The sequence below is a fragment of the Martes martes genome (assembly GCF_963455335.1).
Source record: "Martes martes genome assembly, chromosome: 10".
In the NCBI taxonomy this organism is placed as follows: Eukaryota; Metazoa; Chordata; class Mammalia; order Carnivora; family Mustelidae; genus Martes; species Martes martes.
Genome location: NC_137898.1, coordinates 55,568,821 through 55,592,299, shown reverse-complemented (window position 1 = coordinate 55,592,299; position 23,479 = coordinate 55,568,821). Strand labels below are relative to the sequence as shown.

General features: G+C 42.7%; 3 protein-coding genes across 3 annotated transcripts; all 3 read right to left on the bottom strand.

Moving 5' to 3' along the window:
• Positions 1-326: 326 nt before the first annotated feature.
• On the bottom strand, positions 327-1,356 carry LOC308350142 (olfactory receptor 52H1-like; the record flags this gene model as incomplete). The annotated part of the gene is made up of 1 exon (XM_080815145.1): positions 327-1,356. The coding sequence occupies exon 1, from the start codon at positions 1,272-1,274 to the stop codon at positions 327-329; it is 948 nt and encodes a 315-aa protein (XP_080671271.1). The 5' UTR covers positions 1,275-1,356.
• Positions 1,357-6,844: 5,488 nt separating this feature from the next.
• On the bottom strand, positions 6,845-7,783 carry LOC308350855 (olfactory receptor 52H1-like; the record flags this gene model as incomplete). The annotated part of the gene is made up of 1 exon (XM_080816322.1): positions 6,845-7,783. The coding sequence occupies one exon, from the start codon at positions 7,781-7,783 to the stop codon at positions 6,845-6,847; it is 939 nt and encodes a 312-aa protein (XP_080672448.1).
• Positions 7,784-18,030: 10,247 nt separating this feature from the next.
• On the bottom strand, positions 18,031-19,060 carry LOC308350143 (olfactory receptor 52H1-like; the record flags this gene model as incomplete). Its single annotated transcript, XM_080815146.1, has 1 exon — positions 18,031-19,060. The coding sequence occupies exon 1, from the start codon at positions 18,976-18,978 to the stop codon at positions 18,031-18,033; it is 948 nt and encodes a 315-aa protein (XP_080671272.1). The 5' UTR covers positions 18,979-19,060.
• Positions 19,061-23,479: the final 4,419 nt, after the last annotated feature.

The following is a 23,479-nucleotide window of genomic DNA, read 5'->3' as shown; positions in this document are numbered from 1 at the left end:
GTTTCTGCCTTAACACATTTTTCTCTCCATAGTTGCATATCTTAATTTTTAAATTTGTATTGCTTTGTCCTTTTAAAGTAAGTAAACTCTATGTTTCTGCCTCTTTTTCCTGGTCTTAACCTGTGCTCTTGCATATCCCAACAGACAGGTCATCGAGGAATTTTTTATACATAGAACATCTCCCTCATACAGCTCATACCATTTTCCTGGTATGCAAAAGCACCTGTAAGCAGTCTCACCATACATAGAATTGGTTTTTTTCTCATTCCTGCTACATTAATATACTCGAAAAAATGTTGTTAGCTTTCCCACAGTACATTGGAACATCATTCTGAACCTTTGGTAGAAAACAAAAGTATGAACCTATCTCTGATCTGCTTAGTCTTCACTCCATAGACAATGGGGTTGAGCGCAGGCGGGATAACAACGTAGAGGTTGGCAAACATGATGTGGAAGGTGCGGGAGACATTGTGTCCAAAGCGATGGGCAAGGATGGAGAAAAAGGCAGGTGTATAGAACATGAGGATGACACAGACATGGGACCCACAGGTGCCAAGGGCCTTCTGGCGGGCATCCCGGGAGGGGAGACGGAAGACCGCACAGAGGATGAGGGTGTAGGAGACAGCAATGAGAACCACATCTGAGATGACCGTCATGATGGGAACACAAAAGCCATACCAGATGTTGATGGAGATGTCAGCACAGGCGAGCCGGGCAACACCTATGTGCTCACAGTATGTGTGTGGGATGATGCGTGTCCTGCAGAAAGGCAGGCGTGTGAGCAAGAACACATCTGGCAGGATGATGCAGAAGCTTCGAAAGGAGATGCCCACTGCAATCTTGATGATGGTCTTGGGGGTCAGAATAGTGGTGTATCTCAGGGGGAAGCAGATAGCCACATAACGATCAAATGCCATGGCCATCAAGATGGCTGAATCTAGGACAAAGCTATAGTGGAGGAAGAACATTTGTGTAAGACACCCTGGAAATGTGATTTCTCGAGCCCCAAGCCAAAAGATACTGAGTGTTTTGGGAACACCAGCTGTGGACAGGACAAGGTCAGTCATGGCAAGCATGGAGAGAAAGAAGAACATGGGTTCATGGAGGCTACGCTCCACCACGATGAGGTAGAGAAGGGTGCAGTTTCCCACAAGGGCCACGATATAGATGATACAGAAAGGAATCCCAATCCACACGTGGCATTGCTCCAGGCCTGGGATCCCCACCAGAATGAAGGGGCCTGGGTTATAATTGCTCAGGTTGAAAATGATCATGGTAGAACACGATGGCACAAGTCCCAGGGCCTGAGGACAGAGGGTAGGAGAAGATAAGAGTTAGGATCACTTGAGTCACTCTCACCTCCAACTATTCATCATTATCAACTCCTAAACATAAGGATACCATATCAGTTATCTACAGTAGAACCCCTCTGAAGTAAATACAGGCTGGTATCAACACAGCTGCAGGTAACTTGCATAAACCAGGATTGTCTCAGATACACTGAAAGGCAGAGTCACTCTGCCCCACGAGAATATGTTCCTTCCTCTGGCCACCTCTGCTGATTTACACAACTTTTCCAGGCAGCCTTCCTGACTGGCTGCCTTCACTCTTCTCAGCATATAGTATACCTCTGACACAAGGTAAAAATTACAGTGTATCCTTTTGCATGGTGGTAATAATTCTGCGACTTTATAGACATTACTGGCTGCTTAGTCTTGACAAGATCTTGATAGGATCTGCTTGTTCTCTTGTGTGGGATATCAAAATTGGCTCCAGGATACATACTGGCTCTTTCAAGGCTCCCAGATGACTACAACTCTTACATCTGTGAGGTAAACACACTTTGGATGAGGTAAACATCCAAAAATTTGGTCGATTCAACAATACAGGCTGAGGTCCTACTTTATGCTGGGTAATATGTGGAATTTCAATAAAAATTAGAAAAGTTCCATATACGTGAGGCTTATGAGTCCCTGCTTCTCCCACACCCCCCAAAAAATAATTTTCTAGTACCCTATGCACTATACAACTGTATACCATCCTAACATTTTGACTTAATAACACTCCTAGTCAAGATTTCTGTCCAAAAGGACTCTTTCCTCCCAAACCCGTATTCTATTGGATAGACCCCTTATTCTCTCAGATACGCATGCACTTTCTTATTTACAATCTCAAACTTTTTTTTATCTGTATTTATATTCTCTCATACATTTTACCATAATAGAATCACCAGCCCATACTCCTACAAAACACACACGTGAGCAACACACACACACACACCACACACATGCACACACCACACATGCACATACACACACTATACACATCATACAAACACAAGCACGCATGCCGAGAAAAATAGAAACAACATATTTCATGGTTGGATTTTGGTACTGTCATTTCTTGTGTAAATTCCCAGAATTTTTACTTGGAGTGTTGCTCTTTTAAAGACCAAGTTCCCTTGCCTTCGTCCTTCTCCAGCAATGTGTTTGCACGGAAAGTTATTCATAAGCTACACTTCACCAACCATACAACAAGGCTCAGCTCTCCTTGGAGCAGCACTGACAGGAAGCTTGTGATGCTCATGTTCCTGCACCTCTAAGTCCAGACAAAGCTCACGCTCAGCCTCCTGCAGACCCCCACATTTTTACTCATTCTTATATCAGTTCACCAGACCCGCATCTGCCAGACTGACACTTAACACTCTCCACTCTTCTGCTTTTGGAAAAACAGAAGCCTAATGTTCTCTTCTTTTCTCTCTGACCTTCCCTTATCTATATGTAAAAACACTTCTTGAAGCCACAGAAAGCCTCCTGTACAGTGTCTCCGTTATTTAAATCCTGGGCCCAAGGAACACATCCAGAGTTCAGAAGGTGGCCACCTTTTTCAATAAAAAAAAAAAAAAAATGGGATGTTTAGCCTAGATTGCAAAGCAGCAGTGTCTGGCCCAAAGTGAGCATGGGCTGTCATACTTCTCTCTAGAGATCACATTTGATATAATCTATATCAGCCTTGGCAATCAGACCACACAGTGAAGAAGAGAACAGAAAGATGCATCCAAGCCAACAGGAGTAGCTTGGACACACACCCACACACCAGCACACTTAGTCCCATTCTTCAGTTCAGGGCAGTGGGTCCTTCTCACATGTGTGACCCAGACCTTTGCAGACAACAGTTACTTTGACCATGCTTAACCCAGGTGTATAATTGTGTATCTCTTCAAATCTTTTGCCATTCATTTGATGGAGCATCTGTGCAAGTCTGGTGACCATGACCTGGGCTTCTACATGAGAATCGTTCCAGAAAAGTAGTAACAGTCACAGTGCATGGCTCCTGGAGACTGAGCCCTGAGTGTTCACACACCCCCACCTTCCGTCCAAATTCTGGTTCAGGCCACACCCCTCAAACAGCCAGCACTCACCTAATCATGGGATCGGGACACAGAAAGAAGAAAAGTAGTGTTGACAGACAGCCAGAAAGTCTGCAGAAAGGGCAGACACACCAAACAAAGAAATAAGTAGAGGGGAAAGCAAGAGATGTGGACAGATCAATTCCCTGCTCATTTATTATTTCTGGACAATGTTCAGTGTGGGGAAAAGGTAAATAGAGAGGACCTGAGGGACCCTGGCATCCTCTCACTCCCAAGGGGAGAGCATCAAGACGTTATGCTAAGTGTGCCCAAGCCTGGGAGTTGATACTGCCTCTGGGGTTTATTTTTATTTTGCATTGCTCATGAGCTGGTATGCCTGTGGGAATAGGGCTGTGCACTTGCCCACCTGTCCCACCTACGGTTCCAGCTCATGCCCTCACTCCTCTGACAAAAGGCTTGGACAAAGCACCTACTATCTGTTAGGAGGTGATAATATAGTACCAACCTCTTGAGATTAGAGAAGGGTTAACAAACTAGGTAGACCAGCACTTGTGAAAATGTCCAACACGGTGGAGACTCACCACACATTTCTTAGGATGATCACGTGGGCCATGCCAGGTGTTCTACTGCTTTTTAAAGTGGGGCCCTGGCATCGGCCTTCATGGACTCTACAGTGGATCTTTCCTTACCCTGGGGGACTGGTATAGATATATAGCCGTGAGCATGAAAACTAGAAAATAGGAAAGTTGGTTGTTGGTGTCTCTACTGGGACAGGAGTGGAAGAGATCTTGGAGGCTCTTTCCTTTGATGGCCTAAGTCAGTACGTTCCTCTTGGCGATCCAGTGGCTGCTGCTTTGCAATCTGGGCTAAACATCCTTTTTTTCTTGAAATCCATCAGGTCCCAAACTGCATCGACCACCCACCCCTGGACCTGCACTCGGTGCTCCTAGGCTCAGCAAGTGTCACCTCACTACTCAGGAGGATTACAGGGTCTTTGTGTTCCCTCTTAACATCTCCTCAAGTGAGATCCTTCTGTGTCTCATTGTCTAGCTACCTTCACTTCTTACCTACATCACTCTATGTCTTTCTAAAGGATCAGTTTATTTCCCTGTGTCTCCCTCCTGCAATTTCCTGCCTGCACATTGCTCCTCTTACCCTGTGAGTCTGATCATGTCTGCCCTTTCTTAAATCCCATTTTGTCCTCACTCTGAGTCCAGACACCTGCTTCTTTCTTTAGTTTTTTTATCTTCATCCCCATCTTTGTCATGTTTTCCTTAATGGACACAGCCCAAATGGAAACTAATACCACTTTTATTGACAAAACCAACATGAATAATAAAGTACCTTCCTGTGGGAAGTCCCTTAGATGTGCTGCTGACACTGTTAGGAGCTTGGAGGCCCAGGTCTCAGTGTGTACCTGAGAGGCTCTTATCCCCCCAAGTCAGCTCCCAGACTGATGTGGTTTGGAGTGGTGTTGGGTTCCGGAGCTGACGGTCAAGAAAGAATTCTTGAGATGTTTTCTATGCAAAAAGTTGGTTTTATTAAAGCGTAGGGAACGGTCTTGTGGGCAGAAAAAGCTTCTGATGGCCCAGGATGGTGAGGAGCAGCTGATTATATACCTTGGAGTAGGGGGATGTAAGGATAAGGGAAGTTCCAAAAGGATTTTCATATTTTGAAAAAGACCTACAGGATACCAGATGCCTTGCTATTGCCAAACTGAGGTTGTTTTTCCCTCTAGCAAGGCATTAACATCAAGACAGTTGGGATCCTCCTGGGGGATCAGGACACTCTGCCTGCCTCAAGTATTTGTCAAAGGGATGCAGGCAGGTTATACTTTAATCCACATTTCCTTCTACCTTTGTTTCTTGTTTTAATTCACCTTCCTTCCCACTTCCACTTGAGTGGCTTCTTCTCATGATTCCCAATTGTTGGAGCAAATATCATTTGTGGCCATTATTGAAAGGAAATTTAGGATGTTTTACTGCTCTATACTGGGAAGAGGGACATAAGAATCCCATAACACTACATCCTGTAAGAATGTGATTAACTACTGGTACCTTCTCTCTATGAGTTATCTGATGATAGCCCCTTCTGTTCTTCATGGCAGGAGTGGTTGTACTTCTCTGAACATCTCATTGTCATCTAATTTATATACACTATGAATTATGAAACTGGATCATTCTCATCTCTCACAAAGACCACAGCTTAAGTCTTCACCCTTGTGCAATAAAAATACAGAATTCATGATAGAGGGGAAAGTACGTTAATCCTTTTCTTATTTAAAAAAATCTTTATCACTGTATTTTTCCTGCCTCCACTGTGTATTCTATTTATACTTCATGGCATTTTTTATGATGTTTAAAATACATTAAATAATTTTGGAGAAAATATATATATATATATATGATTGTTGTCACACAGGAAAAGAGCATACAGTCAAGCCGTAGTCTCTGGGTCCACAAAAACAATCTTTCTTATTATAATTCTATGTTGAGAGTTACTGTAGTATGGTGGATCTAATCTCGTGTGAATGGGGTGGGAAAACAGTAGAAGTAGAGAGCTCATGTAGAACTCTGGTGTTTACGTTCAGAGGAAAATGAGGAATGTTGAGACGAGTGTGGGGAGAGAGGAGATGTTCACACTCAGTGGGAACTCCAAGAGGTTGTATAGAAAGAAGCGATAGGCTTTGAGGGCATCTTAGAGCTGCAAGAAAACCAGACAGCAACTATTGTCAACATCTGACAAACACCAAAAATAGTTAAACTTTGACGAATTCAGTGACTGAGTGACTCCTTCTGACCCAATTATAACCATGCTAAGTTTGAAGAGAGAATGAATCATACAAACAGAGATACACGGTTAGCAGTAGCTGACATCTCTTTGAAGATAGGAAGAGGAAGAAGAGACTTGCACCCTCAGTTCTTCCAAATGCCCAGGTTTCAATCCCACATCTTAGTCTGTACCTATTTCTCCTTCTCATTGACCACAGGAAGTTAGGATTATCTTTATGTTTAATTCTTAGGGGACTCTGGCCACTCACATCTCATTTGGCTTTCTCAAGATTGAGTGAAAAATGAGCATTAGGTTCCTGATTGTCTTCATCCTTTGTCCAAAGTAAATGCCTGCTGTCTTGCATGTCATGATTATTTGCCATTCATTTATATGATAAACATTCTTTATGCACCTATGACATGCCACAACCCTTGTTCGATGTTATCTAGAAATGAATTGGAGTAACCAAATATACTCATACATACTATTTTCTATGCTCACATTTATTTATTTATTTATTTTGCAATGGAAATACCTGATTAGATTCTCTGCCTGAAATAACAGAGAAGGAGAAGCATAGCTCTGATTAATAAGGAACTTTTTCATCTGTCCCTTTTCTGGACCCTTGGCCACAGATTCATTCTCTAACCTAATATACACTAAGAACTTGCCCCTACCCACTCAAACTTTAGACCTATATCACTAGCAACCCTGGGGAAAGAGCAAAAGAATGACTTTGTCCCGGATTTGCTTGGTCTTTACTCCATAGACAATAGGATTGAGTGCAGGTGGGATGACTACATAGAGGTTGGCAAAGAGGATGTGAAAGGTACGAGGGACATTATGCCCAAAACGATGGGCAAGGATGGAGAAGAATGCTGGTATATAGAACATGAGGATGACACAGACATGGGACCCACAGGTGCCAAGGGCCTTCTGGCGGGCATCCCGGGAGGGGAGACGGAAGACCGCACAGAGGATGAGGGTGTAGGAGACAGCAATGAGAATCACATCTGAGATGACCGTCATGATGGGAACACAAAAGCCATACCAGATGTTGATGGAGATGTCAGCACAGGCGAGCCGGGCAACACCTATATGCTCACAGTATGTGTGTGGGATGATGCGTGTCCTGCAGAACGGTAAACGATTTACAAGGAAAACACATGGAACAAAAACACAGAAACTTCTGAAGGAAATTCCCACAACAATTTTGATACTCATCTTGGGCGTCAGAATAGTGGTGTATCTCAGGGGGAAGCAGATGGCCACGTAGCGATCAAATGCCATGGCCAGGAGTATAGCTGAGTCCAAGACAAAGCTGTAGTGCAGAAAGAATAACTGGGTGAGACAACTAGGAAAACTGATTTTCTGGGGACCAAGCCAGAAGATGGTAAGGGTTTTGGGGACACATGTGGTAGACAGTATCAGGTCTGTCATGGCTAGCATGGAAAGGAAAAAGAACATGGGTGCATGAAGACTCTGCTCCACAGCAATGAGGTAGAGAAGGATACTGTTGCCCACAATGGCCACGAGATAGATAAAACAGAAGGGGATGCTGATCCAGGCGTGGTACTGCTCAAGGCCAGGGATGCCCGAAAGGGTGAAGTCTTCTGTGTTGTAGCTGCTCAGGTTGTACATGGCCAGTGTGGTCTGAGTAATAGATTCTGTATCTGAAAAACAAATTGTATATAATGAACCTGAGTAAATTGTATGGTAAATCTTCCTCCACCATCTCCTTTCGGCCAGCTCTCCTCCTTCCTGTCTGCTAAGAGTGAACCTCCTAGTGTTAGTAAAAGCTATGCTCATTTCTTCAAGAAAGATTCCCTAGACACAATATTCTGGTAGTAGTCACTCAGTGTTTCTGGAATTTTCTTCATACTGTTCAAAATGTTATTTCCACTTTAGAGATAACTATCCCTTAGACCAATGTAATTCCTTGCTATACTGATGTGAGTAGAGAAAACCACAATCTAACCATGTACAGAGAAAGAAACTAAGAAAAGTGGGGTACGATGGGAAAATAAGGAGATAATTAACAATGACAGATTCCTACTAGAGGCTAGGCTTTACACAGTATCATCTCACTTAGAATAACTTTCTGAGGTAAGTATTTTCATCCTCCTCATTTATTTCTTATTGTTTTGCTATAGAATCTAACACTGTGACATAACCTTACCCGAGATCTCATCTTGCATAACGGACACAGCCAAGATCATTCCAGTCCACAGCTAATCCTCCTTTAAGCTGTCGTGCCATGCCAGGGGATTTCTCGGGGGACGACACACTGTTAGATGCCAAGCACTGAGAAGAGGCCTGGGATATAGGGGAGTCAGTATGGAAAACAGCAGTATGTCCAGCACACTAACATATGTGGGATTTGCAGACCAGAATGTTCTTTGAGATTGATGTTCGGTGCCTCACCTTGGAGAACAATATGGAAAATGGATATGCACTCAGCCTACAGCCCCCTCTTAGCACTGAATGGGGAATATTAAAGTGCGCCGTTGATTATTACAGGAGGCCCTCTAGTGGAAGAAATATGGAATTGATGCATTCTAAATCCCAGGCCAAGTTAAAAGGAAACAAGCAACCCCTAAAACGAAACTAATATTTTTGGAAACCTTCAGGACACTATACAAGTCTAAAACTCTTTAAATGAAATCACTTCTAGAATCCTCTTAAAAACCCTACAAGACAGGTAATAATGTTGTCTACATTTCGAAGATACAGAAACAGAGGCCCAGAGAAGTTAAGTGACCTGCCAAAGGCCACATGACAAGCAAATGTGAGAGCTGGGAATAAAGCCTGGGGAGTATGTTCATAGACTCTCATGTGATAAAGGAAATTCTCTATAGAGTGTATGGCAAATGGCAGATACATGATATCTGTAGAGCAGAAGATATAAAATCAAGTCACATGAAGAAAACACAGACAAATCCCTTATGAAACTACAGAAATTTGCTGTGTGTGCAATCTACAACCACAAACGCAATGACAACATGAACACATGGACGCTGATGCAGAGAACAAGTTGGTGATTGACAGAGGTGGAGGAGGGGCTTAGTGAAATGGGTAAGGTTGGTCGAATGTACAAAATTCCAGTTATAAAATAAATAAATGAGTCCTGGGAAAGGAATTACAGCATGGCGACTCAGGTTAATAATAATATATTGTGTTTTTGAAACTTGCTAAAAGACTAGATCTTTAAAATTCTCAACACTCAAAAAAATTGGAACTCTGCATAGTGATATGTATAACTAGACATACTATGCTAATCATTTCACAACAGGTTTAACATCCTTGTCAGACACCTACCCCAAACTTTTCCCTCGAAGTATGATAACATCATCTTTTTTAAAAAGATTATTTATTTATTTATTTGACAGAGAGAGAGAGAGAGAGAGAGAGAGAGAGATCACAAGCAGGCAGAGAGGCAGACAGAGAGAAAGGGGGAAGCAGGCTCCCTGCTGAGCAGAGAGCCCAATGCAGGGCTCAATCCCAGGACCCTGAGATCATGACCTGAGCCGAAGGCAGAGGCTTCACCCACTGAGCCACCCAGATGCCCCTGATAACATCATCTCGAATGGCTTCATTTTGTTCCTCAAAGGTCAGGTACCCAATTCTAGGACTCTGTCTTGAAGAACTGTAACTTAGAATTCTCTGGCCTCATTAATCGCACATTTACACATGCTAACTGTGTATCTGCTCAGGGTTCAGTGATGACTAATTTGTTCTTCAGCAACCTTGAGCTCTCCAGGGTATTCACTTTTTCACGACTTTTCATTCACTACCCTGGTGTCATTGCATTCCTCTTTTCTAGGTTCAATTCTGATTCATCATGTCAACCACTCTCTTATGCATATTTTGCTTGTCCTTGCTCCACTGACCTCCCATAACGTATGTTTGCAAAACTCAACTCCTAGATTCACCAACCTATAAGTCCTTCAGATCAAGATGGAAGGCACTTAACTAGGTAAATTTGTGTTTCCATAATTTCATGATCATTAATCTTAAGTTTAACCACAATACTGCCCAATGACTTAACAACATGATCTTTGCAGCTCAATGTGCCTGGATAACTTTTTTCTTGCTTTTCTCCAATCATATCCGCCAACCCCAACTCCCTTTTTCTCAATAGATAATCCTTCATTTTACTTAACACAGAAATTTGAAGACATTGGATATGAAATCATGTAACACAGCCATCACATCTACATGTATATGTATATACACATAGACACACATATATATGTATTCTGCTTTTTTTTTTTCTGGTTATAATTGGGGGAAATATCCCTTTTGTATCCTGGCCCCAAAACCAACCCATTCTCTCTCTCTCAAATCTTCCCAGTATTCATTACCATTCATTCACATTCTTGTCTTGGTCTTCAATCTATGCTTTTAAATTTTGTACTCTTTCAACATTTAAACGATTAGAATGGCTCAAATATTTTCTAGTCTAAATTACACAGAAACAATTATATTCTCTCACCAGAGCTAGATACATAGTTCTCTACACCACGTACATGCTTCTCATGTGCTACTTACACTTTAACCCATGCTAATCTCATTTCTGTCCTCACCTTTCCACCAAAGCAGTTTTTGCTAACATTACTAATGAAGTCCATGTCCCATCTGAGTCCTGGCTGAACTTTCAACCAGTATCTGACATTATTCACTACCCTCCACCCCCCATCTTGAAACATCCTGTCAATGTCTTATCACAACGCTTTGGGATTTTCTTCAACCTCACTAACATCTCATATCACCTTTCACCTGTTCTTCCTATTCTATGTATCTTATGGCCTGGGGTTCCTCAAGGCTCTGCTTCGAAGCCCCCTATTCTTCTCTTCACACTTTTTTTGATTTAGATCATCAACACCTAAGATCCCAATTAATAGCTATATGTGTTTTACGTCTCCCTTACAACTTACAAGACACATACTTTCAACTCCTTTCTGGATATCCTCGTATGGATCTCATAGGCACTCAAATGTAATTTTTCAACAATAAAATCAAACTCCCTCACATATCATCACTAAACTTTTGATCCATACTGCATCCAATAATTCAGGGAATATAAGCAACGTGGACTCAATAGAGGGACACAGCTAAAGCCTCTCATCTTCCCAGTCCAGGATTGTTTCCTCTCCTGGAAGTCCTGCCTTGTTTCTCACTCAACAGCAACTTTCTTCTGGGCAGGAAAAGCTCCTCTGCCACTCACACAGCTCATCTGACGTGGGTTTCCATGCCCACTCTGTGAGGGGGTCCTCCTTCTGACTCCATTCACACATGCACACCTTTTTCCTGGCATGAGTCACAGGGGGCCCTGAGGGTGCACAGACCTGCATGATCCAGCCACAGAGTGAGACTCGCCTCCCTCCATCTGCTGCCTCCTCCACAGGTTCCAAGCCAGAGCCCATTTCTCCTTCTCCCTGCACTCTTGATCCTTCTCACAGTGCTTCGTCCTCCTCAGAGGGCTCACAGACGGTGTCCTGCCTAAGGGGCTTGAGGGACAAGTATTTCCTCCAGGGAAGAGCAGAGCAAGGAACATTGCATGCAACTGGAAGCAGTGACCCAGAAAGAAGGCAGAGAGGGAGAGCCAAGAACAGAACTGCGGCAGCAAGTGTTCAGTCCCAGCTCTGTCATAGGATTTGGAGGGAATCGAATGAGCACTTTGGCCCTTGGTTTAATCAGAATTCATGATCCCCATGCTCCCCGTAGAGGAGGCGGGAGTGAGAGGGAAGTCAGGAACAATGTTCTAGTTTTCCTTGTTCCCATGTACTCCCCTCTGCACAGTGATTCGGATCTAGAGCGGGCTCCAAGGCCACATTTTCTAGGTTCAGACCCTCGTTCTGCCACATACCAGCTGTGGGACTTTGCATAGGAGTCTCAGCTTCTCTATACCTTGATTTCCTTTACCTAAATTGGGGAAAAGGAATATTGTGAGGATAAATGAATGAAGAAAATCTTGTAAGGATAAGTAAAATAACATATGTAAAGTAATTCTGGAACTTCTGGACAAGATGGTAGAGTAGGAAGATTCTGAGTTCACCTGGTACAGCCAGAGCCCCAGATACACCCATATCAGTTTAACCAACCCAGAAAATGACCCAAGGTCATGTGGAACCGGCTCTCCACAGTAATTGTTAAGAGGAGGCCACTTCAAAGGCCTTTTTTGAACTAAAGTAAATGACTTGAAATATGAAATGATATTTTCATCAAAAAAACACGTTGAAAAATGAATAATGAATCAATCAATTCTACCTAAAACACAGTCAATACCCAAAGCATATTAAATAGAATTGTTCTTGTTATTATAATTTTAACGTTCGTACTATTCCTGAAACTAGTCCTATTGTGACCTTTTTGATTTCATCCTTAGTTCTCATTTCATAATGTGATCAATCATCCTGTAATATATCTTAAAAGAAAAAAAAGAAACAGAAGAGATAGAGACTTAAACTGATGACATTTGAAAGCAGAATGGTCTTGAGTTTGGGAAAACCAAATGGCTAAAAGTAAGGCTGAAAGATTTAAATTAGATCCGATTAGATCAAACTAGGAACTTTCTTTGCCAATGGAGCCAAGAAAAGCAGGTTGAATACAAGACTGCTCCAAATAAAACAGAGAACATGGTGGTGGTGTCCATTAATCCCTGCTCCTAGTCCTCAATCTGTACCTTCCATGTTTTTCTGACCCAGAAACAGTGATAAGGGAGTGGACCCATCAGACCCAGTCCTCAAACCAAGCAATCGTACTGGCCTTCCAACACAGGCTCTCCTTGGCACCCCAAGATTGTTCTCTATAAAAGAGTGTGACGCTACCTCTTTCTAGCATGACAAAAAGGCTTTCTGAAGCATGCCCATGGGGATTGGCACTACTAGCAGGACCTTCAATGCTGGGATCACTATGAGATAAATCCAGGTAAGGCACAGCTGGGAGAGCTCTTCGGGAGCCCCCAGACCCTGTCTAGGGTGTGACTGGTCTTGGCTGAGGAATTCCTGCTGCCAGTGGGCCAGGAGCTCTCACCTTGTGCTGCGGAGGTGGGATGAAAGATGAGGAAGGGGCGTTCAGCCTCCATCTACCCAGGGCTGCTCCAGTCCCTGCTGCTCAAGCTTGTCCATTTAGCAGTCAGTGCACCGGTGACCTGGGGACTCCAAAGGTGCTCCCGGGGCAGGCCTACAGCAGAGCAGGTATGAGAGGGAAGGATTTATGTGTCTCTTCTCTGGCCATCAGGGGCATGGACCCTGTGTCCCTGGTTGGATCGAGAACCTGTGAGTCACAGCTGTGCACTGCTAATGAGGGGTTAGCAGAGGTCTGTAGTCATCTCCACTGACTCTCCTGGTCCCTCCAGGTTTCTGTGCCTGATGCACTCAGATACTCAGATCCTGGGAAAGGAAGACACAGAGCAGGGAGGTCTCGGCAGACCCCCTGGGAGGAGCACAGCACACGCAGATGGAGACTTGCTTCATGCTCCACAAATAACAAACCCAGTTGCCCCCTAGACATGGACAGTCTCACTGTAAGCATTGTTTCTGCCCCTTAGGCTGATATTCAGGCAAAGCAGCATGGTGGGAAGAGCCTGGGCTGTTGAATTGGGCAGACATGGGGTTGAATAGGTTCCACTACTACACACACTGGAGCAAGTGTCTTATTCTTCTGACCAGGTTTTGTGTTTTTTTTTTTTTTTTCCTTTCTACAGTGCCGATTTGTGGACATTCCCAGAGAGGTGGTGTGAAGACTAGAGCAGCATCCCCATGAAGACATGGAGCACCAGCATGGCGCCTGAGCTTGGAGAGCAACACAACATTATTCAAGGTTGTGTGGCTTGCAGAGTCAGCTTGAGGACAAATTCTGGCTCTCTGAGATGCCTGCTGGCCCACATGCAGTACCAGGTGGACTGTCATAGTGGACATTTAGTTTCACAACTCTCCCCTTTCTCGAAAATGCCCTGGATCCCACTTATTGGGATATAAGAGGATGTGGTAATACCAGATATTTCAAAATATGTCCTCTACAGTTTGTATTTGATTTTTTACCTCGTTTGAAAGAATTGTTTTGTGTTTACACTGTCACAGAACAAACTTACATTTTACAAAAAACAACAAAATCTTTATAATATTGTTATCCTTTGTTTTAATATTCTACAACTGTCCAATAACCTCTTCACATGTCCGGCCTTTCCCTTCTGGAGTGTGTGTGTGGATACACTGGAACTGGAGGGTGTGAGAGCAGTTGCTGAGATACGGCCCAGAGACAGAAACAGCAAGTCCACTCTGCAAACATGACTGTTTACTCCTACGAGTTCTAAGTGGGGAATCCATCCTGCACTGCTGTTTGTGGGAGTTCTTGACTAGACAGGCTGCCCGTTTTACAATGACCACATCACATCACATGTACAAGGGAGTAGTTAGGGATAAAGAAGCCAACTCCCAGAACAAATTAAACCAATAAATTAAAGCTGGAAAATTCTATTTCATTTCTAATTGATGAATGTACAGATATTGCTAGCATGAAAATTATTTTTGTATGTGTGATATCAATATGGCAGTGTTATGAAGAAGAACTAGTCTTTCAAAAGTTGCTGACAAACCCAACCATCTCTGAACTGTTATAAAACTGTGGAGGTTACAATATCAACACATGTGGTCTAAGTTCTAAATTTGGAGTAGAAGTATGTTCTGAGGGAGCAGTGATAGGAACTGATAAACACTGTAGCAGCCAATGAGATTATGGAGCTCACATTGGAATACTTGTTAGGAAAAATAAGTCAGCTAAAGTGAATAACGTGGTGAGTGCTACAGGAAAGAATTTGGAATTGCATTAAAGTTAATGTGTTACATTTCAGATAACTCTCTTTGTTGTGTGATAGGACAGAAACTGATCAAAAATAAAAAGGACTGCCTAATGGAGATTAATTGTTATTGTGGGGAAAATTCTACTGAGATGTGTGAACCATGGACTGAAATTTTAGTGTTTGTGAAAAATTAAAAACTATTTTGTTCTCTGCCCCCTTTTTTCTCTTTAAACTCTTTAAATTTTAAATTTTATTTATTTTATTGAGAGAGAGAACGTAAGCAGCTAGAGGGGCATAGGGAGAAGCAGACTCCCTGCTGAGCAGGGGCCCCGATGGGAGACTCAATTCCAGGACTCTGAGCTGAAGGCAGACCCTCGATTGACTGAGCTACCCAGGCACCCCATGGTCTCACCTCTTAATGGAATGATGGAGCAGTCAGATTTTCTTATCGACTATCTTTGGTATCCTTAATATGTTTAATAATCTCATGCCATATATATGCCATATATTTTTCACTAGTGGATGAATTTTAGAGGTAAATAAACAAGTTAGAAATTTGGAAATTTCCATAAAATTTCAGAGTTTCTATAAAATGTTATGACGTCAGCCATAAAATCACAATGTCATCAATAAAATGAACAGTTGTATGGTAGGCCTCTGCAAAAATTCATCACTGAACCACAGACAAATTTAATAGAATGTTTTAGATATTCTTTTCCATTAAACAAAATCCACATGGAGGAAATTAAAGGATTCTAGATCCATTTCTTTTACTGAAAGATCATTTGAATTTAATGTAAATGTATAGGATAAACTGTTGGAAGAGACTACCAAAGTATGGAAGGTAAACAATGAACACAGAGCATTGCTTGTCTAATTTTATTGTTTTAATTTTTTTTTCTTATTCTATTTATTTACTTGAGGAAGAGTGAGTGAGAGGGAGCAAGAGAGGGAGAAAGAATCTGAATCAAACTCTGCACTGACCACAGAGCCTGACATGGGTCTCAATCCCACAGCCATGAGATCATGACCTCAGGTGAAACCAAGAGTCAGACACTTAACCAACTGAGCCACCCTGGTGACCCCACTGCCTAATTTTAAATAAAAGATACAAATAAATGTCCTTAAAATGATAAAATGATGTACTTAAATGATGGCCTTTAAATTCATGTCTTCCATCATTATTAATAGACCTTTTGGAGACACATGACTCTAAAACTAACAGTAGAAATGCAAAACCCAGGCAAAGAATAACCAAAAAAAAAAAAAAGCCTTAATCATGATAATTGCCTGCAAGTACCATTCACATCAAGACAAACTATGTTAGATAAAATGACAAAAAACATGCAAGCTCATTTGATACATTAAAATTTTAAATATGATATACAAGGCAAGGCATTACTTCAGAAGTATATATAGGCTTTTACTATGAGGCTTTCACTATTCCACTCATAGCTTTTTATTTAATTATAATTGCAGAATGACAAACTTTCACTACATAACATAAATGCTCAGTAAACGTCACTATGAACACTTTCAAGAAACAGGATGCACATTTGTGCAAGTCTTTCCTTCGTTTCCTGTGTTTATTCTAGTAATACTTATATTTTATGCCTTTGGATACAATAATAGATATGATGTGGGTTGTATGATTCCATTTAGCTCTGCATTTATTTAACTGCCTTGCTGTGTGCTTTGGAAAAATCACGTTTATTCTGCAGGGTCAATTGCTTCCTCCTAGAAAGAAGTTTGAATAATTCCAGTCCCATGGGACCTGGCCGTGCTCCTCCTACTCCCTTCTCTGCTATCGCCACCTCACTGTGCTCTAGAAACACTGGCCTCCCTTCTGCTCACAGTCATGTCATGCTGTTCCCAGCCCCAGGTCCTTTGCCTGTGCTGTTGTCTCTGCCACTGTCCTCATCGCCCATGCGTGATGCATCACTGTATTCACTTCATTTTTCTATCAGTTACATTCTCTTTGAAAGCAAAGAGTTGGTTCTCTTCTGCCCCTTGTGTGTCACTCTCCAGAGATTATAAGCTCCCTAAAAGCGGGACAGAGTCTCTCCATTATTAACTGTCATAGCCTGAATGCTTAGAACCTTGTAACAATACAGTGGATACTCAACAGATAATTCCAAATCAATGAATAACGAAAAAAACAAGGATTATTGTAAGAACTCTAGATCTTGCTTTGAATATGATATATACTGTCGCCTCTAGTGAAATTTTTGTGCAATTAGATCTATCTTACCACGCATGTGTTACTTTCCTCTAGAGTTCCTCTGTTGATCCCCCCTGTGCTGCATTGATGTGTCTGATAATAGATTCTCTCTCCAGCTCAGGAAACACACTCATAGCTAAGAGCCCCACAACCTCCATCCAGTGGAGTTAAATGTCTACTTTACTGTCCCAGTGAACTGGCTCGACATCTCCTGACACTATCTCTGCAGCTCCCTTCCTCAGCGTGTCTTGGAGTCAAGAAGCTATGCTCCTCCACCAACCATCCAGCTATCAATGCTGACACTGAGAAATCTTAATTTCTTAATTTCCCTCCTCCTCAATGCGGCACTGGTGGTAGACCTCACTGCTCATAGCACTTAACTGAAGGACTTCATGTGTTGGGGGCATTGAATGGAAGCTGCAGACATACACCATGAATAAATATTGAATATTATTGTAAATTTCCTCAGTCCTTCTACAAACCCCCTTAATAATGCACTATTCATTAATATTTTCACTTTTAGTCTCTCTTCTTCAGGGTTTCTGCCTTAACACATTTTTCTCTCCATAGTTGCATATCTTAATTTCTAAATTTGTATTGCTTTGTCCTTTTAAAGTAAGTAAACTCTATGTTTCTGCCTCTTTTTCCTGGTCTTAACCTGTGCTCTTGCATATCCCAACAGACAGGTCATCGAGGAATTTTTTATACATAGAACATCTCCCTCATACAGCTCATACCATTTTCCTGGTATGCAAAAGCACCTGTAAGCAGTCTCACCATACATAGAATTGGTTTTTTTCTCATTCCTGCTACATTAATATACTCGAAAAAATGTTGTTAGCTTTCCCACAGTACATTGGAACATCATTCTGAACCTTTGGTAGAAAACAAAAGTATGAACCTATCTCTGATCTGCTTAGTCTTCACTCCATAGACAATGGGGTTGAGCGCAGGCGGGATAACAACATAGAGGTTGGCAAACATGATGTGGAAGGTGCGGGAGACATTGTGTCCAAAGCGATGGGCAAGGATGGAGAAAAAGGCAGGTGTATAGAACATGAGGATGACACAGACATGGGACCCACAGGTGCCAAGGGCCTTCTGGCGGGCATCCCGGGAGGGGAGACGGAAGACCGCACAGAGGATGAGGGTGTAGGAGACAGCAATGAGAATCACATCTGAGATGACCGTCATGATGGGAACACAAAAGCCATACCAGATGTTGATGGAGATGTCAGCACAGGCGAGCCGGGCAACACCTATGTGCTCACAGTATGTGTGTGGGATGATGCGTGTCCTGCAGAAAGGCAGGCGTGTGAGCAAGAATACAACTGGCAGGATGATGCAGAAGCTTCGAAAGGAGATGCCCACTGCAATCTTGATGATGGTCTTGGGGGTCAGAATAGTGGTGTATCTCAGGGGGGAGCAGATAGCCACATAACGATCAAATGCCATGGCCATCAAGATGGCTGAATCTAGGACAAAGCTATAGTGGTGGAAGAACATTTGTGTAAGACACCCTGGAAATGTGATTTCTCGAGCCCCAAGCCAAAAGATACTGAGTGTTTTGGGAACACCAGCTGTGGACAGGACAAGGTCAGTCATAGCAAGCATGGAGAGAAAGAAGAACATGGGTTCATGGAGGCTACGCTCCACCACGATGAGGTAGAGAAGGGTGCAGTTTCCCACAAGGGCCACGATATAGATGATACAGAAAGGAATCCCAATCCACACGTGGCATTGCTCCAGGCCTGGGATCCCCACCAGAATGAAGGGGCCTGGGTTATAATTGCTCAGGTTGAAAATGATCATGGTAGAACACGATGGCACAAGTCCCAGGGCCTGAGGACAGAGGGTAGGAGAAGATAAGAGTTAGGATCACTTGAGTCACTCTCACCTCCAACTATTCATCATTATCAACTCCTAAACATAAGGATACCATATCAGTTATCTACAGTAGAGCCCCTCTGAAATAAATACAGGCTGGTATCAACACAGCTGCAGGTAACTTGCATAAACCAGGATTGTCTCAGATACACTGAAAGGCAGAGTCATTCTGCCCCACGAGAATATGTTCCTTCCTCTGGCCACCTCTGCTGATTTACACAACTTTTCCAGGCAGCCTTCCTGACTGGCTGCCTTCACTCTTCTCAGCATATAGTATACCTCTGACACAAGGTAAAAATTACAGTGTATCCTTTTGCATGGTGGTAATAATTCTGCGACTTTATAGACATTACTGGCTGCTTAGTCTTGACAAGATCTTGATAGGATCTGCTTGTTCTCTTGTGTGGGATATCAAAATTGGCTCCAGGATACATACTGGCTCTTTCAAGGCTCCCAGATGACTACAACTCTTACATCTGTGAGGTAAACACACTTTGGATGAGGTAAACATCCAAAAATTTGGTCGATTCAACAATACAGGCTGAGGTCCTACTTTATGCTGGATAATATGTGGAATTTCAATAAAAATTAGAAAAGTTCCATATACGTGAGGTTTATGAGTCCCTGCTCCTCCCACACCCCCCAAAAAATAATTTTCTAGTACCCTATGCACTATACAACTGTATACCATCCTAACATTTTGACTTAATAACACTCCTAGTCAAGATTTCTGTCCAAAAGGACTCTTTCCTCCCAAACCCGTATTCTATTGGATAGACCCCTTATTCTCTCAGATACGCATGCACTTTCTTATTTACAATCTCAAACTTTTTTTTATCTGTATTTATATTCTCTCATACATTTTACCATAATAGAATCACCAGCCCATACTCCTACAAAACACACACGTGAGCAACACACACACACACACCACACACATGCACACACCACACATGCACATACACACACTATACACATCATACAAACACAAGCACGCATGCCGAGAAAAATAGAAACAACATATTTCATGGTTGGATTTTGGTACTGTCATTTCTTGTGTAAATTCCCAGAATTTTTACTTGGAGTGTTGCTCTTTTAAAGACCAAGTTCCCTTGCCTTCGTCCTTCTCCAGCAATGTGTTTGCACGGAAAGTTATTCATAAGCTACACTTCACCAACCATACAACAAGGCTCAGCTCTCCTTGGAGCAGCACTGACAGGAAGCTTGTGATGCTCATGTTCCTGCACCTCTAAGTCCAGACAAAGCTCACGCTCAGCCTCCTGCAGACCCCCACATTTTTACTCATTCTTATATCAGTTCACCAGACCCGCATCTGCCAGACTGACACTTAACACTCTCCACTCTTCTGCTTTTGGAAAAACAGAAGCCTAATGTTCTCTTCTTTTCTCTCTGACCTTCCCTTATCTATATGTAAAAACACTTCTTGAAGCCACAGAAAGCCTCCTGTACAGTGTCTCCGTTATTTAAATCCTGGGCCCAAGGAACACATCCAGAGTTCAGAAGGTGGCCACCTTTTTCAATAAAAAAAAAAAAAAAATGGGATGTTTAGCCTAGATTGCAAAGCAGCAGTGTCTGGCCCAAAGTGAGCATGGGCTGTCATACTTCTCTCTAGAGATCACATTTGATATAATCTATATCAGCCTTGGCAATCAGACCACACAGTGAAGAAGAGAACAGAAAGATGCATCCAAGCCAACAGGAGTAGCTTGGACACACACCCACACACCAGCACACTTAGTCCCATTCTTCAGTTCAGGGCAGTGGGTCCTTCTCACATGTGTGACCCAGACCTTTGCAGACAACAGTTACTTTGACCATGCTTAACCCAGGTGTATAATTGTGTATCTCTTCAAATCTTTTGCCATTCATTTGATGGAGCATCTGTGCAAGTCTGGTGACCATGACCTGGGCTTCTACATGAGAATCGTTCCAGAAAAGTAGTAACAGTCACAGTGCATGGCTCCTGGAGACTGAGCCCTGAGTGTTCACACACCCCCACCTTCCGTCCAAATTCTGGTTCAGGCCACACCCCTCAAACAGCCAGCACTCACCTAATCATGGGATCGGGCCACAGAAAGAAGAAAAGTAGTGTTGACAGACAGCCAGAAAGTCTGCAGAAAGGGCAGACACACCAAACAAAGAAATAAGTAGAGGGGAAAGCAAGAGATGTGGACAGATCAATTCCCTGCTCATTTATTATTTCTGGACAATGTTCAGTGTGGGGAAAAGGTAAATAGAGAGGACCTGAGGGACCCTGGCATCCTCTCACTCCCAAGGGGAGAGCATCAAGACGTTATGCTAAGTGTGCCCAAGCCTGGGAGTTGATACTGCCTCTGGGGTTTATTTTTATTTTGCATTGCTCATGAGCTGGTATGCCTGTGGGAATAGGGCTGTGCACTTGCCCACCTGTCCCACCTACGGTTCCAGCTCATGCCCTCACTCCTCTGACAAAAGGCTTGGACAAAGCACCTACTATCTGTTAGGAGGTGATAATATAGTACCAACCTCTTGAGATTAGAGAAGGGTTAACAAACTAGGTAGACCAGCACTTGTGAAAATGTCCAACACGGTGGAGACTCACCACACATTTCTTAGGATGATCACGTGGGCCATGCCAGGTGTTCTACTGCTTTTTAAAGTGGGGCCCTGGCATCGGCCTTCATGGACTCTACAGTGGATCTTTCCTTACCCTGGGGGACTGGTATATATATATAGCCATGAGCATGAAAACTAGAAAATAGGAAAGTTGGTTGTTGGTGTCTCTACTGGGACAGGAGTGGAAGAGATCTTGGAGGCTCTTTCCTTTGATGGCCTAAGTCAGTACGTTCCTCTTGGCGATCCAGTGGCTGCTGCTTTGCAATCTGGGCTAAACATCCTTTTTTTCTTGAAATCCATCAGGTCCCAAACTGCATCGACCACCCACCCCTGGACCTGCACTCGGTGCTCCTAGGCTCAGCAAGTGTCACCTCACTACTCAGGAGGATTACAGGGTCTTTGTGTTCCCTCTTAACATCTCCTCAAGTGAGATCCTTCTGTGTCTCATTGTCTAGCTACCTTCACTTCTTACCTACATCACTCTATGTCTTTCTAAAGGATCAGTTTATTTCCCTGTGTCTCCCTCCTGCAATTTCCTGCCTGCACATTGCTCCTCTTACCCTGTGAGTCTGATCATGTCTGCCCTTTCTTAAATCCCATTTTGTCCTCACTCTGAGTCCAGACACCTGCTTCTTTCTTTAGTTTTTTTATCTTCATCCCCATCTTTGTCATGTTTTCCTTAATGGACACAGCCCAAATGGAAACTAATACCACTTTTATTGACAAAACCAACATGAATAATAAAGTACCTTCCTGTGGGAAGTCCCTTAGATGTGCTGCTGACACTGTTAGGAGCTTGGAGGCCCAGGTCTCAGTGTGTACCTGAGAGGCTCTTATCCCCCCAAGTCAGCTCCCAGACTGATGTGGTTTGGAGTGGTGTTGGGTTCCGGAGCTGACGGTCAAGAAAGAATTCTTGAGATGTTTTCTATGCAAAAAGTTGGTTTTATTAAAGCGTAGGGAACGGTCTTGTGGGCAGAAAAAGCTTCTGATGGCCCAGGATGGTGAGGAGCAGCTGATTATATACCTTGGAGTAGGGGGATGTAAGGATAAGGGAAGTTCCAAAAGGATTTTCATATTTTGAAAAAGACCTACAGGATACCAGATGCCTTGCTATTGCCAAACTGAGGTTGTTTTTCCCTCTAGCAAGGCATTAACATCAAGACAGTTGGGATCCTCCTGGGGGATCAGGACACTCTGCCTGCCTCAAGTATTTGTCAAAGGGATGCAGGCAGGTTATACTTTAATCCACATTTCCTTCTACCTTTGTTTCTTGTTTTAATTCACCTTCCTTCCCACTTCCACTTGAGTGGCTTCTTCTCATGATTCCCAATTGTTGGAGCAAATATCATTTGTGGCCATTATTGAAAGGAAATTTAGGATGTTTTACTGCTCTATACTGGGAAGAGGGACATAAGAATCCCATAACACTACATCCTGTAAGAATGTGATTAACTACTGGTACCTTCTCTCTATGAGTTATCTGATGATAGCCCCTTCTGTTCTTCATGGCAGGAGTGGTTGTACTTCTCTGAACATCTCATTGTCATCTAATTTATATACACTATGAATTATGAAACTGGATCATTCTCATCTCTCACAAAGACCACAGCTTAAGTCTTCACCCTTGTGCAATAAAAATACAGAATTCATGATAGAGGGGAAAGTACGTTAATCCTTTTCTTATTTAAAAAAATCTTTATCACTGTATTTTTCCTGCCTCCACTGTGTATTCTATTTATACTTCATGGCATTTTTTATGATGTTTAAAATACATTAAATAATTTTGGAGAAAATATATATATATATATAT